The sequence below is a fragment of the Oratosquilla oratoria genome, chromosome 5 (genome assembly GCF_046742065.1).
Source record: "Oratosquilla oratoria isolate Oo_2021 chromosome 5, ASM4674206v1, whole genome shotgun sequence".
Taxonomy (NCBI): Eukaryota; Metazoa; Arthropoda; class Malacostraca; order Stomatopoda; family Squillidae; genus Oratosquilla; species Oratosquilla oratoria.
In genome coordinates, this window is record NC_134781.1 from 34,996,972 (window position 1) to 35,011,506 (window position 14,535).

Sequence of the window (14,535 nt, forward strand, 5' to 3'; positions counted from 1 at the left end):
TCTTTTAGTTAGCTTACTACGCCTCCTCATTAAGATTTTTCTATCCGGGGTATGAAGTTTCTGTCACCTTTTCTACGTTTAGCCGGAATAATCTTTTACAGGACACCTCGCAAGCCCTCATTAGTATATTTAGCATTTCTTCTGAGGTTCTGTTTTCATTCATTTTTCTCCAGTTCACCTCTCCTAGGTCATCACTCACCTTAATATTCACGGAATTCCTCAGTTTGAGGCTACATCTATAATAACTGCATTATCTAGATTATTCAAATTAGAGTTAATAAACCATGAAATAGATAAAGAAATATTCGTGTGTATATATGGTCGACTTGAAAACAATAGAGGGAATATAGTCAATGCATTAGTTTTACCCTAAATATTTTAGTTTTCTTTAACTGAGTGTTGTTACTTTAGTCACCATAGCAACCACTACCAACGTTGAAACGTAAACATGGCGAGTGGTGGAAAATTTTGTTGTTTATTTTCTACGTTGTTACACTGCTTTTGTAAAGTGTAAACGACAATGACGCTGCCACACCATTTCTTGGTTGATAAAGAAAATTGGAAGGAAAATTACATAAACCAGTATTTCGGTGGCTAATTGTGCATTTGTGTAACCTGACTTCGACTGCTGTACATTGTCACTGTGACTGTCATTGTGTAGGCTGTAGCCTCGATATTGATATCCAATATTCTCATTTGAAGATGTGTATCCTTATTGTCTTCTGACATTACAAGTGACCACTGTGTCACAACCACCTTTATATAGGTGAGTAAAAGATTAAGCTTACAAGTAAAATTTATTTATGTTGTTCAGACCCGAGATCGTGTGAAAACACATCAACCTGTAGAGCGCAGTCTGTTTATTTTATTATTTTCAGCCTCTCACAAAAATTTAAGTATCCTTATCTGTAGGAGCTTTTATTTTTTATAATATGTATTTATAAGCTGTGTAATACTTTTCAATTTCACTGCCCTAATTCCATACTTTGTGTGTTATTCAGAAATTTCAGGTATATTAGTTGTAGTGGATGTAGTAGAATTTTTTTAACCACTTCGATATGATGACACCTACATAGGTGTCATGAGGCACAAGTGGGTACACGAGGATGTCGGAGTCAGCATCTTGATTATACATATATATTTTTTTAGTTGTACAGTACTACCTCTCATTAACGGACTAAAAGGGGGGTAACGGTGTCCATTGATGTGAATAATTCATTGATTTGGAGTGGTTTTTGGGTGGCATAGTGATTGCACAGCACTAAACAATAACACCAAAAACACAGCTAATTAACATCCGTTAATGAGAGGTCAATCTGTACATGAGTTACCCATGGATTCTGTGAACTGGTTTGATCATGTTTTCTGTGTTTATTATTACTCAGAGTAAAAGAGAATGAGTAATACAGCAATAATTATATTTTATAATGCGATGCATTACATGTCATGTGGCTGCTGATGCTGCATGTGAAAATTTAAGTTGTACTGAAGTGGTTCAAGACCTTTCTTAGATTACTTTAATTCTAGAATCTGTTTTACCTCAGACTTTCTGAATATTGATAAAACTATAATCTATTTCCTAGAAACCATGGTCTATTATGTTATTGAGTTTTGTTATTTCATCATGATATCCTCAACATTTAATGATTTTGTCATGTCAATGTGTCAACATAGGTCTATTTTTGTTTGTCTTGCATTAATTAAGGAAATGTGTGGTTATGGGTACATCTTTACACATTTGTACTTGTTAGTACAGTTTATGGCACTTGTTGAAACCATGACCCATAAAACATGGAAAGATACCATAAATGTCAGATAACTTATTTGTCTCACATGAGGCATATAATGTGCCACCTTAGTTTTGAATTGCTTTTCTGATATTGGGAGTATATTTTACAATGTAGTGTTGCTTTTCATCATTCCTAGCCTTGCTATTTTTCACAAATTTGAAATTACCATCTTCCTTACATTCCCTAACCATTTGTTCTTTAGTAGAATACTTTTTACAATCTCATTATCATCTTTGCAAGCATTATATATTAGGCATAAATTAGGCATTTATACTTTAGGCATAAATTCATGTTTTTTAAGATTTATATCTTTTTTATTTCTTTATAATTTTCAATCTCATTTTATTCTTTTCCCAGTTTGTTTTTACCATCAAACCAACTCAAATCAATTGTAAGCATGGGCTTTGGACAACAGAAGGAAACTAATTACTATGTACAAACAATTCATAAGAATCAATTTTGACTACATTTACTCAGCATGGCTCCCAACACCCAGCCAAATAAACAGACTCTTTACAAAATGAAGCATTGAGAGTAATAATTGGATGCAACAAAACCTCCCCAATAGGACATCTGCACATGAATACTAAAAATCCTCCCCATAGAATATCATATAAAAATAACAGGCACACAGTTCTATGCTAGAGCCCACAACCCCACCCACCCAGCTCGTTATATCATACAAGTACTACCAGCTGAGTGTGGACAAAAAAACACTCCAGCAGCTTATGACTCAGATGTATACAACAACCTACCACCTGCACCTTACAATACTCCCATGCAGAAACACATTCATGCCCAGATCACTAAACTGGCTTTTCAAGGTAGACCACCAAACTTGATACTTTAACAAGACCTTCCAGATATCAGCACCAGAGAAAAATCCTTCTCAAGCTTGTGTTCAGGATACCATCCAACTTTAAGACAGTATCAACACAGGACTGGCCATAGAATCAGATTGCCTTAGATACAACTGCCTCACAGAAGACACCTCATCCTATACTGCCTTGCACTAATATAATCCATAGACGACAACAAATTAGCTTAACTGAGCGACCTTTTGGCCTGCCTGGTGGCCAAAAGCCAGTTACCTGGGAGCCATGGGTCTTTTCTAGACCAGGCATTACTGAGTGATAGATCAAAGCTTCTGTCATATGACCTTGTAAAATATGCTTTACATTTTTCATTTGAATATATACTTTGTTCTTTATAACTTTCTTCTTATGAAGGGCTTTTACATCTTAATTGAAACTGGTAATAAGTATTGCAAATATGTTCTGAGTTTTTCCTTTCAGCTTACTTGCTAATTGTCTCCTTGGTTTTCATTTTTCTGTTTATCTTTTCATTTAATTTATCATGTATTAGTTGTCCAAAGCTTACAGTGTTAGAGTTTAACTTACAATCTTGATCTTGCTGCCATTCTTATAAGGTCTGTACTGACTGTTCAAGTTGTTCAAATTGACTAATTGTAATGCCTCTTTTCTGGCACATTCATTGTATTTATATACAGTACTCTCACTGTCTAACATGTCATTATGTTTATTTGTCATTCCTGAACATTTGGCCTTGCAACTGGACCATTTATTGCATAACACTTTTTGCAGACCTGGTTCCACTTTACAGTTCACATTTGACAACTCAGCACATTATTCTCTATCATTTACCACTTTTATTATTAGTTTAGCCTTTTTCTTTTCCTGTCTATTTTTTTTTCATATTTCTTTTTATGTGGACTTAGTCCCATTACTTTTCCAAAGATTTCTTGGAACATACTGTAGGTTTGCATTTTGAGTTTATGTTATTTTCATTTTTCAGCTTCCTCATTTCCTCTTCTGTAGGAGAGAAGGATCTTGCCTTTTTGAAGCACTTTTAAACACATCATGTTACTGACATTGTATCACAATAAGTGGATGTTCTCAATTTTCTTAATGATTATTAACCATGATTCTCCATTAATATCTTAAAGTTAATCATGACCATTCAGTGTCATATTTTAAAGACATTAAACACCATAATAAGTCTTTAAACAAGGAGCATATCAGACATTTACATCTGGCCACACCCACTCAACAAGTACTGAAACATGTCATGTAAGGAATCAATCAATCAATCTGCTGACCCAGATCCCACATGCAGGAGGCCTGCAGCCCCCAGGTAATGGACCTTAGCCGCAATTTCAATCCATAAGTTACTCATTGAAGATATTTTATGTTGTTGTCTGGATAGGGTGTAGAATGAGGTGCTCTTTTTCTTCTGTATAGTGGTTGCATCTGGGGCAGTTGGGGTCTGTTGCCAACTTGGCAGGTTAATTCTCCAGTGGTACTGTTTAAATGCAGGGTATTGACCTGAATATAGTTGAGCCAGTGTGGTTCTTATTTGTCTTGGAAAGTAGAATGGAAATATGTTAGTCAGGACAGGATGACTGAAATAATTTGTTGTGCTCATATGTAATATATAAACAATATTATACTGGCCTATACTCATTCCAGAAAGCACCACAAAATCTCTTCACTGAGTGATTTATGGGCTAAACTGGTGACTGCAGATCTGCAAAAGAGAATGGAGGCAACAGATTGATTGGTATTGTGAATCAATCAGTCAATTCAGTTTATTGTCGTAGGTCTCGTGCAGGAAATGTAGGCTCCAAGATATTCGGCAACAGCTGCTGCATTGGCCAGTAGGAGAAATATTGTACTACTGACTGTGTGTAGTTAATGTTAGGTAGTGTAAGATTACTGTTTGTGCTCTTTGTTTTTTTGTGTTGTGTTTGAACTTCTGGCATATGGTGTTTTCAGTTGGGCCAGTTCTTTGTTGACATTACTTCAGTTTTTGGGTGGTCACCCAGACAGAGATGAGCCAGCATACTTGTGTGTCTTTGTATTTTTTCTTTTCTGGGCGTATGTCTGTGGGTGTTTGTTTTACTGTGGAATTGATTGATCTGTCATGTGATCTGTGTCTGTATATGTTTTCTATGGATGTTTTATTGGGCAAGGAAGGATGCTGAGGTGGATTTTGTTTTGTACTACAGATTGTGGTTGTATCATGTGATGTGATAAATGAGAGTCCAAGAGATCTTGTGTGAAATATTGTGCTGGTAATTTTCATGTTTTTGCTTGGAAGTACTTTGATTTCTGTGTGTAGAAGGTCAGTAGGTATTACAGTATCCCCTTGCTTTTCGCAGGGGTTATGTTCCTTCCCCTCCCACGAATCCCGAAAATCCGTGAATTGTTGATGCAGTTTTAAAACACCTTTGTATGATATTATATATGCTAAGATATGCTCGTAACTGACATTGTTATTTTAAAATTATTTACCCTTTATACTGTATCATCTCTTCTAATTTTTTTATTTTATATTTACTGACATTATTATTTTAAAGTTTTTACCAGTTATACTGTATCATCTCTCTTTTCTAATTTTTTATTTTATATTTACTGACATTGTTACTTTAAAATTATTTACCAGTTATACTGTATCATTTCTCTTTTCTATTTTTTTTTTTATCTTTTATTAACTGACATTGTTATTTTAAAATTATTTACCTGTTAGGGTGAATGTTAGCATTTTCTGCTAAAAAAAATGTCCTTGGAAATTTGCGAAATTGCTGAAATTATGAAAAATAACTTTGAGATCAAAATCCGCGAGTATGCAGGGCCGCGAACGGTGAACTGCGAATGAGTGAGGGTATACTATATTTCAATGCAGCTTATTCATCCTAAAATGGTTATGTGCAGTTCTCAGTACAATACATGTCGTTAAAGATGAGAATGTATTTGTAACTTACATTTGCATGACAAAAAAAATCTTTGTAAGGATAGTATTCTTACTTGAAATATATTAATTGAAAATCAATCATTGGGTAGCTAAGTATGACTATTGGGTAATTTAAATCAGGAATTTTATATATGCATTGTTTGAAAAGGGTGATGAATGGGAGTGGAGTGGGTGGGTGGGAGTGGGTACTTGCCTCTTGACTTGGCTACTTCTCTTGTATGGGGGAAAAACCCTTGCTATATAGATAGTGTTTGAAACAGAACCATGTGCATAAATGGGATTGAAATGCTAAAGGATTTGAATGTTTAGGATTGTACATACTCATCATACACTTTGTATTAGTGTTTGAATATGTTGTATTTACTCTTTATGTTTTGTTTTTATTTCATTACAGGTGCAAAATTGCCAAAAGTCATGGATAACATAATGAGACGTGGCCTTTCACCTGAGGGGAGGGAAATAAGAGATCGTCACCAAGGCTCAATAACTATTGGCATATCAGGAACAGCTCTTCTTCCTACTGAGCGAATTAATAGTACTCTATCTTCCTAAGTATATTTATCACAAATACTGTAGACATAAGCTAGACTTTAAGTACTGTGTAGCTATCATAGGCCCTATGTTACAGTGGAATACAGTGGAACCTACAGTAGGTACTTACAAGAGATGGTTTTGAAGGATGTATTTCAGAAAGAATATATAATTTCTCCACCATCCATCTTTAAAATCCATCAACATCCTTATATCCACTAAGAGGTACTCTATCAAGGAACTGCCAGTCGGTCTCCAAAGTGGGTCCAAGATATCTGTCAATTTTATTTTATGTATATGTATATTTCCCTGTCTGGGGTATTGGCTGCATGTTATTGTGGTAAAGTAGCATGCAGTTGATACTTTAAGGTCTATATGGGGTGACCCAACGGACCAGAGCCACACATCATTTTGTCTGTGATAGAGGAAAACTTTTATACTATGACTGTCCCTCCGTTATGCTGTCCCCCTACCCCTCATTACTGTCCTGTACCGTTTCTCTGAATATTCATTTCCTTTTTTCACCTACCCTGTGGTGGGGAAAAGAATGCTACCACCAAGTCCTTCCACTTGAGTCGTAAAAGGTGACAAAAAACAGGGGATGGGATTAGGAGTCCTGCTACCTGTAGCTCCAAAGGGGACATTCCTAAAAAAAGTAAAGGCATAAGAGGGTCTTGGAGTTTTCCAACCAGTACCCTAAGGTTTGGGTCTTTTAATGGGCGTGGATGTGGTACAGATGAGAGTATAAGGGAAGAGATAGACAGTATGTTTGTGATAAGAAAGATGGATGTGCTGGCTTTGAGTGAAACTAAAATAAAAGGGAAGGGCAAGTGTGAGTTTGGGAGTGTAGCTGGGAAGTACTCAGGAGTGAAGAGGGGACGAGGGAGAGAAGGGGTGGCTATACTAGTAAGTGAAGAGATAAGTAAGTGTGTAGTGGAGTGGAAGGAGGTTTCATCAAGGTTGATGTGGATGAAGGTGAAGCTGGGAAGGGAGATGTGGGTTTTTGTAAGTGCATATGGGCCTGGTAGTGAGAAGAGCATAGAGGAAAGGGAGGCTTTTTGGGTAGATTTAAATGAGTGCATAGAGGGATTAGGGAGAAATGTCAATGTAGTTGTATTGGGAGACCTTAATGCTAGGGTAGGAAACAAACCAATAGATGGAGTGATTGGGAAGTATGGAGTTCCAGGTAAAAATCGTAGTGGAGAATTGATGGTGGAGATGTGTCTTGAGAGTTGATGATAGCAAATACAGTGTTTAGGAAGAAAGTCAAGCATAAGTACACATGGGAGAGGGTGGTGGATGGAAGGGTGGCAGATGGAGCATTAATGGAATAGTTCGGAATGTAACAAACGTAAGTTGAGGAGCGTGTATATAGTGGTGACCAGGAGTATGGTAGGAAGAGTTAAGGATGTACATGTCCTAAGGGGAGAGAGTGGGGGAATATCAGATAATTTTTTGGTGGAAGGTAAATTGAGAGTGGAGAATAGGTGGAGAAAGAGGAAAAGGGCAGAAGGTAGGGAGGTACTTAGAGTGAACTGTTTAAATGAGAAAGAAAAGGAGAATGAGTATAAGAAGAAGTTGAAAGAGGATTGGGAGGTAGTGAAGGATAGAGTAGAACTAGGAGTGGAGGGGGAAAGGGGATGGTTCAAGGAGGGAGTCCTAAGGTGTGCAAGGATGGTGTGTGGAACAAGGAGGGCAGGAGGAAATAGAAGGAAGGGTAGCGAGTGGTGGGATGAGGAAGCAAAGAATGGTTTAGAAGAGAAGAAACAGGCTTTCATAGATTGGTTACAAATTAGGACGAGGGAATCGTATGAGAGGTACAAAGTAAAGAGAAAGGAAATTAAGCATAAGATAAAGGAAGCAAAGAGGAGAGCAGATGTGAAATGGGGTAAGAGTATGACAGAAAATTTTGAAAGTAATAAAAAGATGTTTTGGAAAGAAATTAAGATAGGAAGAGGAGGTGAATCAAGTAGAGAAGAAAAAGTAAAAGGTGCAGATGGAGAGATGATAATGATAGAGAAGGCAGTGAGAGGAAGGTGGGCAGAGTATTTTAGGGAGTTGCTAAATGTGAAGGAGAATAGGGAGGGAAAGATAGTTACAGTGGGAAGCGCTAAGAAAATGACTGTGATGAGTGAGGAAAATGGAGGAGAAATAGGGAAAGATGAAGTGAAAGCAGCTGTTAAGATGGTGAGAGCAGGTAAGGCACCTGGGTTGGATGAATGCCATGCAGAATGTCTGAAGAAAGGAGGTACAGTTATGGTGAACTGGCTGGTGAGGTTATTTAATGTTTGTTCAAGAGAGGGTAGAGTGCCGGAGGACTGGAGGAGTGCCTGTATCATTCCACTTTACAAGGGAAAGGGGGACAAGTGTGAGTGTAGTAGTTCCAGAGGGATCAGCTTGTTGAGTGTAGTTGGGAAGGCTTATGGGAGGGTCTTGATTGAGAGGATTAGGAGAGGAACAGAGGAAGTAATTGGTGAGGAACAGTGTGGTTTTAGGACAGGTAGGGGTTGTGTAGATCAGATTTTTGTGGTAAGATAGGTATGTGAGAAAGGTTTAGGAAAAGGTAAGGATGTTTTTTGGGCTTTTATGGATTTGGAAAAGGCTTACAATAAGGTAGACAGGAAGGTACTGTAGATATATGGGATAGGAGGAAAGTTGTTAAGAGCAGTCAGGAGTTTTTACGAGAGTAGTAGAGCTTGTGTTAGGATTAGAAATGGAGAGAGTGAATGGTTTGAGGTAAAGGTGGGACTTCATCAGGGATGTGTTATGTCGCCCTGGCTGTTCAATCTATAAATGGATGGGGTGGTGCAAGATGTGAATGCAAGGGTAGTGGGTAGGGGGTTGGAGATGGTTAAAGAAAATGGAGAAAAGTGGGAAATAAGCCAGTTGTTGTTTGCTGACAACACTGCGCTTGTAGCAGGATCAAAGGAGGGATTGAGGAAATTAGTGGCAGAGTTTGAGAAGGTGTGTGAAAGAAGGAAGCTGAAGATAAATGTGGGCAAAAGTAAGGTGATGAGATGTACAAGGGGAGAGAGTGACAGCAGGCTGGAAGTGAGCATTAAGGGAGAGAGACTGGAGGAAGTGGATAGTTTTAGATACTTGGGTACGAATGTGGCAGGAAAGGGAGGAGTGGGGGTGGAGGTAGAATGTAGATTGAGAGAAGCGAGTAAATGCCTTGGTGGATTAAAAAGTGTAATGAGAAATAGACATCTGGGAATGGATACTAAGAGGAGGTTATATGAAGGAGTGATTGTGCCAACAGCACTGTATGGGGCAGAAACATGGAACATAAGAGAGGAAGAGAGAAGGAGTTTGAATGTGTTTGAGATGAAATGTCTGAGAAGTATGATAGGGGTTACTAGGCTAGATAGAAATGAAGAGGAGAACAAGGATGGAAAGGGAGTTGTTCACGTGCATGATTGTGTATAATGTAATCTTCCATTATGTGTTGTATGGTATGGGGTGAAGTGTTACGTCGTGGGACCACCCCCCAACCCCAAGAGTTGGGGGCCAAACAGCAGCAACCACCTGTGGCCATCAGCTCTATGCAGGTGGAAAGGGGGTTGGGAGATATGGTTGATGAAAGAGTATTAGGATGGTTTTGATACATGGAAAGAATGAGGGAAGAAAGATTAGTAAAAGAGGTGTGGAAGGCAGAGGTGGAAGGAGTAAATATGAGGGGGCATCCTAGGATGAGATGTATGGATGGGGTAAAAGAGGCATTACAAAACAGAGGAATGTCTGTTGAGGAAGGATGGGAGAGGACAGAAGATAGGGGTGAATGGAGAAGGGTTGTGTATAGATGATGCTGTGATGCATGAGGGGGAGTGGGTGGGGGATGGGGGGTGAGGAAGTATGTATGAGAAATTTGACGCAGCCCGAGGGGATTTCTCCCAGTCTTCTCCTTTTCTGCATGAGGGGATGGAGAGGGGGGTCGCCGAATTAATGAAGCGGCCTTCTTGCGACACTGCTTCTGACCCAGGGCAGTGGACAGGATGCAGGGATGACCCATTATCCAAGAGGTGCCAAGATGAGAGGGAGGGTGGAGGGGAGTGGACTATGTAGGGGATGGAATGGGTGGGAGTGGTTTTTATGCCTTTTGCTCTTTGGCTACCCCCCCGTGGAAGGGGGAAAAAGCCTTTGGTATATGTATGTATGTATGTATATGTATATATATATATATATATATATATATATATATATATATTATATATATATATATATATATATATATATATATATATACATATATATATATATTATTATCTGCTGACTTACAAACAGATCTGCATTAATACAATACAGAGAGCATTCCAAAGTTGTTGTTTTTTCCCCAGAGAGCGCTATGGGAGGGCCCACTAACCATTGCTGACATATTATGGGATGATGGGGTGCTAGTCCATGAAACTTTAGGTAACAGCTATTATTACTGCAGGTCTAGAGTACATGGCTGACCTTATTCCTGGAAGCAAGAATGTCTCAGTAGCACTCAATAGGAGGGACCACCACTGGTACTGGCAAGTGGTAGTGGATGTGAAGTGAACATCAAAACCCTTGAGTACACTTCCTTTTGATGGTTCAGCCCAAAGGGATTGACATTCAGTCTCTTGAGCAATCCTAAAATATCTCGTATATTTTTACTGCTTTTCCTTGACCTTTTCACTTAAGGAGAGCTAACAATTGGTGATAGCTCCCTTTTTCTTCTATAAACAAGTGATATAGTTGCATACTGATGCAATGAAGACATCAGTTCAGTTTCTTCCTAGAAAAATCTATAGTAAGGTAATAGATATTATTCAGTGGGATGGAATAGAAAATAAAAGGATGTGAATGAAAATATTCAAGGTTTAGTGCTATGGGCATTGTATAAAATTGGTATTGATATGGTCTTGCCTGGACCTTCTGCATGGGAGTTTTTATTTATTTCTTATAGTGATTTCTACATCTTTTTTTAGAAAAGGGAAGGGTGGCATCTGTGTCAGCTTTTATCCTTCATTTTTTGTTTTTGTTTTTTTGTTATTGAGGGTTGGAAATGTGTTTTGGAGAAGTGCTTCTTGATAATGATACACTACTGATTTGTTTGGAGTTGAGGTTTGTACTTTGGGAGGGCTGGTGTAATGGGTGGTATGCAGATATTTGTGACACGAGTTGTTTTCTATATTTGCATGGGCACTGAGGTAAAAGAAAAAAAATAGATATAAAGAACCAATGATAGTTATATGAACAAAAATAAAAGTGATTTGTATATTACCTCAGTACAAATGATTCAATTTCATTACCTTAAGTAGTAGCCTCCCTATTCTTAATTGTATCTACTTTTTGTCTTTGTATCTTATTGATCACCTTTTTCTTTCTGTACTCAAGCAGTTTTGTTTCTTCCTTTGTATTTCTTTTTTTGCCAGCATTTTCCTTTACACTAAAAATCCACTTGTTTCAGTGCTCCTTTCACCATCTCTCCTTCCATGCTTGCCATCCAATTACCATTAATTCCCTATCTTTGCCTATAACACCTTAGTATAACAGCATTCATCTCCTCATATTTATGTAATTGTAATGTACAGGAAAGGAGCTATGCTCATAGGGCCCCATCACCTTGTCTTTTTTTGCCAGCATTTTCCTTTACACTAAAAATCCACTTGTTTCAGTGCTCCTTTCACCATCTCTCCTTCCATGCTTGCCATCCAATTACCATTAATTCCCTATCTTTGCCTATAACACCTTAGTATAACAGCATTCATCTCCTCATATTTATGTAATTGTAATGTACAGGAAAGGAGCTATGCTCATAGGGCCCCATCACCTTGTCTATTGATCCTAACCTAACCTTTGATCTATTCAATGTTTTAGATTGGTCTTTTCCATCCTTTAGGAATCTGTAGAAAACTACTTGTGGGTGTGTATGTTATACATTCAGATATTCATATAGTTGTATTTTCCATGCACAGGAAAGGGGAGTGTTAATCACCTTCAGGAAAATGTACGAAGATTGAAGGAAATCCAAGCCACCTGTAGACAGCGAGAATCTAGACCTCGCACTCAGCCTCTCAAAGCACTACGGCAAGACTCACCTGTTTTGTCTACCTCTGCATTGAAACAGGTATCAATGATATTTCTTTGGAAATGTATGAAGAATATTGTCATAACATACTTCTTTCTTACTATAATTCTTTAGATGTCTGTACTGCAGCTTACATAGATATCTATAACTTATATGACAGATAAGTTGAATATTTACCTAGGGCAGTATTTCTCAAACCTAGTGTACCATAATTACCCGAAGTGAGATAAAACCAGCAATTATAACTCAAAATCATACTTGTCTTACAACAGCATTAGTTTAAGTAAAAATTGTGATAAGAAATCATTCCACTGGATCACTGGTTTATACTTAAGACATCAGTGACTAACTATTTCCATGAAAATGAAGTTCTAGAAAAGATTACTTTGTTGTTGAAGCAGCCATTTCTGGTTGCTGAGGATGTTGGCGACAGAGAAGACATTTTTCTGAAGTTGAGAAATAATTCTCTTAGCATTTTTTTCTATTTTTATTATTTTTTTATGCTATTGAGGAACAGTAGATCAGACTAGTGACTTGGGCTATCACTGTACAGTATTTCTTCCTTTTTCTATGATCTTGTTGTGTGAATTTGGGTTCTTGGTAGTGTACTACATGAAGTTCAAAACTAGAAATGTACTCATTCTAAGTTCAGATATTAGATCAGTTCTGTTTAAGACTAAACCACATATTTGAAGTTTATTATTGGAAAGCTAACAGCTTTGAATGGGGGAGAGACATGGAATTTAAGAGAGGCAGAGAGGAAAAGTTTGAATGTATTTACCTAGTTGTATTTTATGGGACGAGAGCTATGCTCATGGTGACCGGCTTTTGTATCTCTCCACATCCAGTTTGTTCTTAAAATCTTGTATAGTTTTGGCACTCACTGTTTCCCCATTTAGTTTGTTCCAGACATCAATCTCTGTGTGGGAAGCTATTCTTTTTCAAATCTCTTCTGTAACTGTCCTTCTTTAGCTTCTTCTTGTGTCCTCTTGTTTCTCTTCTGTCCCATTTTAATAAGTCATCTCTATCAAGAACTTCCATCCCTTTCATAATTCTGTAAATAGTCAGCAAATTGCCTCTTTCTCTTCTCTGTTCCAGTGTTGATAGATGTAATTTATCCAATCTTTGTATGTCAAGTTTGAGAGCGTAGGTGCCATTTTTGTCACTGCACTTTGAATTCTTTGTAATTGCTTTATTTATTTTTTTTTTTGCTAGGTGCCCCTAGTGTCGCAGCATACTCCAATTTAGGTCTTATTAGTGTAATTAATATTTTCTTTACCGTTTCTTCATCCATGTAGTCGAAGGCCACTTTCATTTATCTTAATAAGTTAAAAGTCTCTCCAACTAGTTTGTTGACATGTTTATCATGTGTCAAGTCACTTGAGATAATTATTCCAAGGTCCCTTTCTGAATCGGCTTTTTTTGACTTCCTTGGTGCCAATTCTATATATTGACCAATATTTTATTTTTGCTTTTTCTAAATTCCATTATGGTGCATTTCTTAATGTTAAAGTTCACTTCACACTTCTGACTCCATTTCCATATTTTGTCTAGGTCTTGTAGAGATCTGCAGTCTTCTTCTGTGCTTACTCACTTAAGTAGTTTGGCATCATCAGCAAAGAAGTTCATGTAACATTTCACTCCTTCATCCATATCATTTATATATATGTTTGAGATGAAATGTCTGAGAAGTTTGGTAGGGGTTACTAGGATAGAGTGAGAAATGAGGAGGAGAGTGGGAGGGGAAAAGGAGATGACAGATAGGGCTGATGAAATAGTATTGGGATGTTTTGGACACATGGAAAGAATGAATGAAGAAAGATTAGTAAAAGAGGTGTGGAAGGCAGAGGTGGAGGGAATGAACTTACGGTGACAACCAAGAATGGGATGGTAGATGAGGTGAAGGGGGCATTGAGAAAGAGGGGAATGTCTGTTAACCCCTTCCATACGGCCTATGTAGGCGTCATGAGGAGCAAGTGGGTACGCGAGGATGCCGATGTCGGCATCTTGATTATATTTATTGTAGTTGTACCTGCGTGACCCCCATACTCTGTAAACTGGCTTCATCACATTTTCTATGGTTATCAAAATTCACGGGTGAAAGAGAGAACGATCGATACAGCCGTGACTTTATTTTTTATAATGCGAGTATTATGACGCAACATCGTACGTCTGGCAGCTAATGCTGCCTGCGAGATTTTGGCCCGGAGTGAAGTGGTTAAGCAAGTAAGGGAGAAGACAGTAGATAGGGATGAGTAGAGAGTGGCTGTGCATAGATGATACTGTTATGCAAGGAAGGGAGGGGCAAAGGATTGGGGGGTAGGGACTAAGGGATGCTTATGTGTAAATGATATATATTTTGACACAACCCAAAGGGATTTC

General features: G+C 37.9%; 1 protein-coding gene across 2 annotated transcripts in view; it reads left to right on the forward strand.

Moving 5' to 3' along the window:
- The first annotated feature begins 435 nt into the window (after nt 1-435).
- Nucleotides 436-14,535, forward strand: part of LOC143025457 (uncharacterized) — a 43,686-nt gene continuing 29,586 nt past the window's right edge. The window contains exons 1-4 of one of the 2 annotated variants that reach the window (XM_076185147.1): nt 436-766; nt 4,280-4,511; nt 5,959-6,099; nt 12,041-12,192. In XM_076185147.1, the coding sequence (XP_076041262.1) occupies nt 4,505-4,511; nt 5,959-6,099; nt 12,041-12,192 (300 nt within the window). In that variant the 5' untranslated portion in view covers nt 436-766; nt 4,280-4,504. The remainder of the gene's footprint in view (nt 767-4,279; nt 4,512-5,958; nt 6,100-12,040; nt 12,193-14,535) is intronic. The other variant, XM_076185148.1, reaches the window with a different exon arrangement.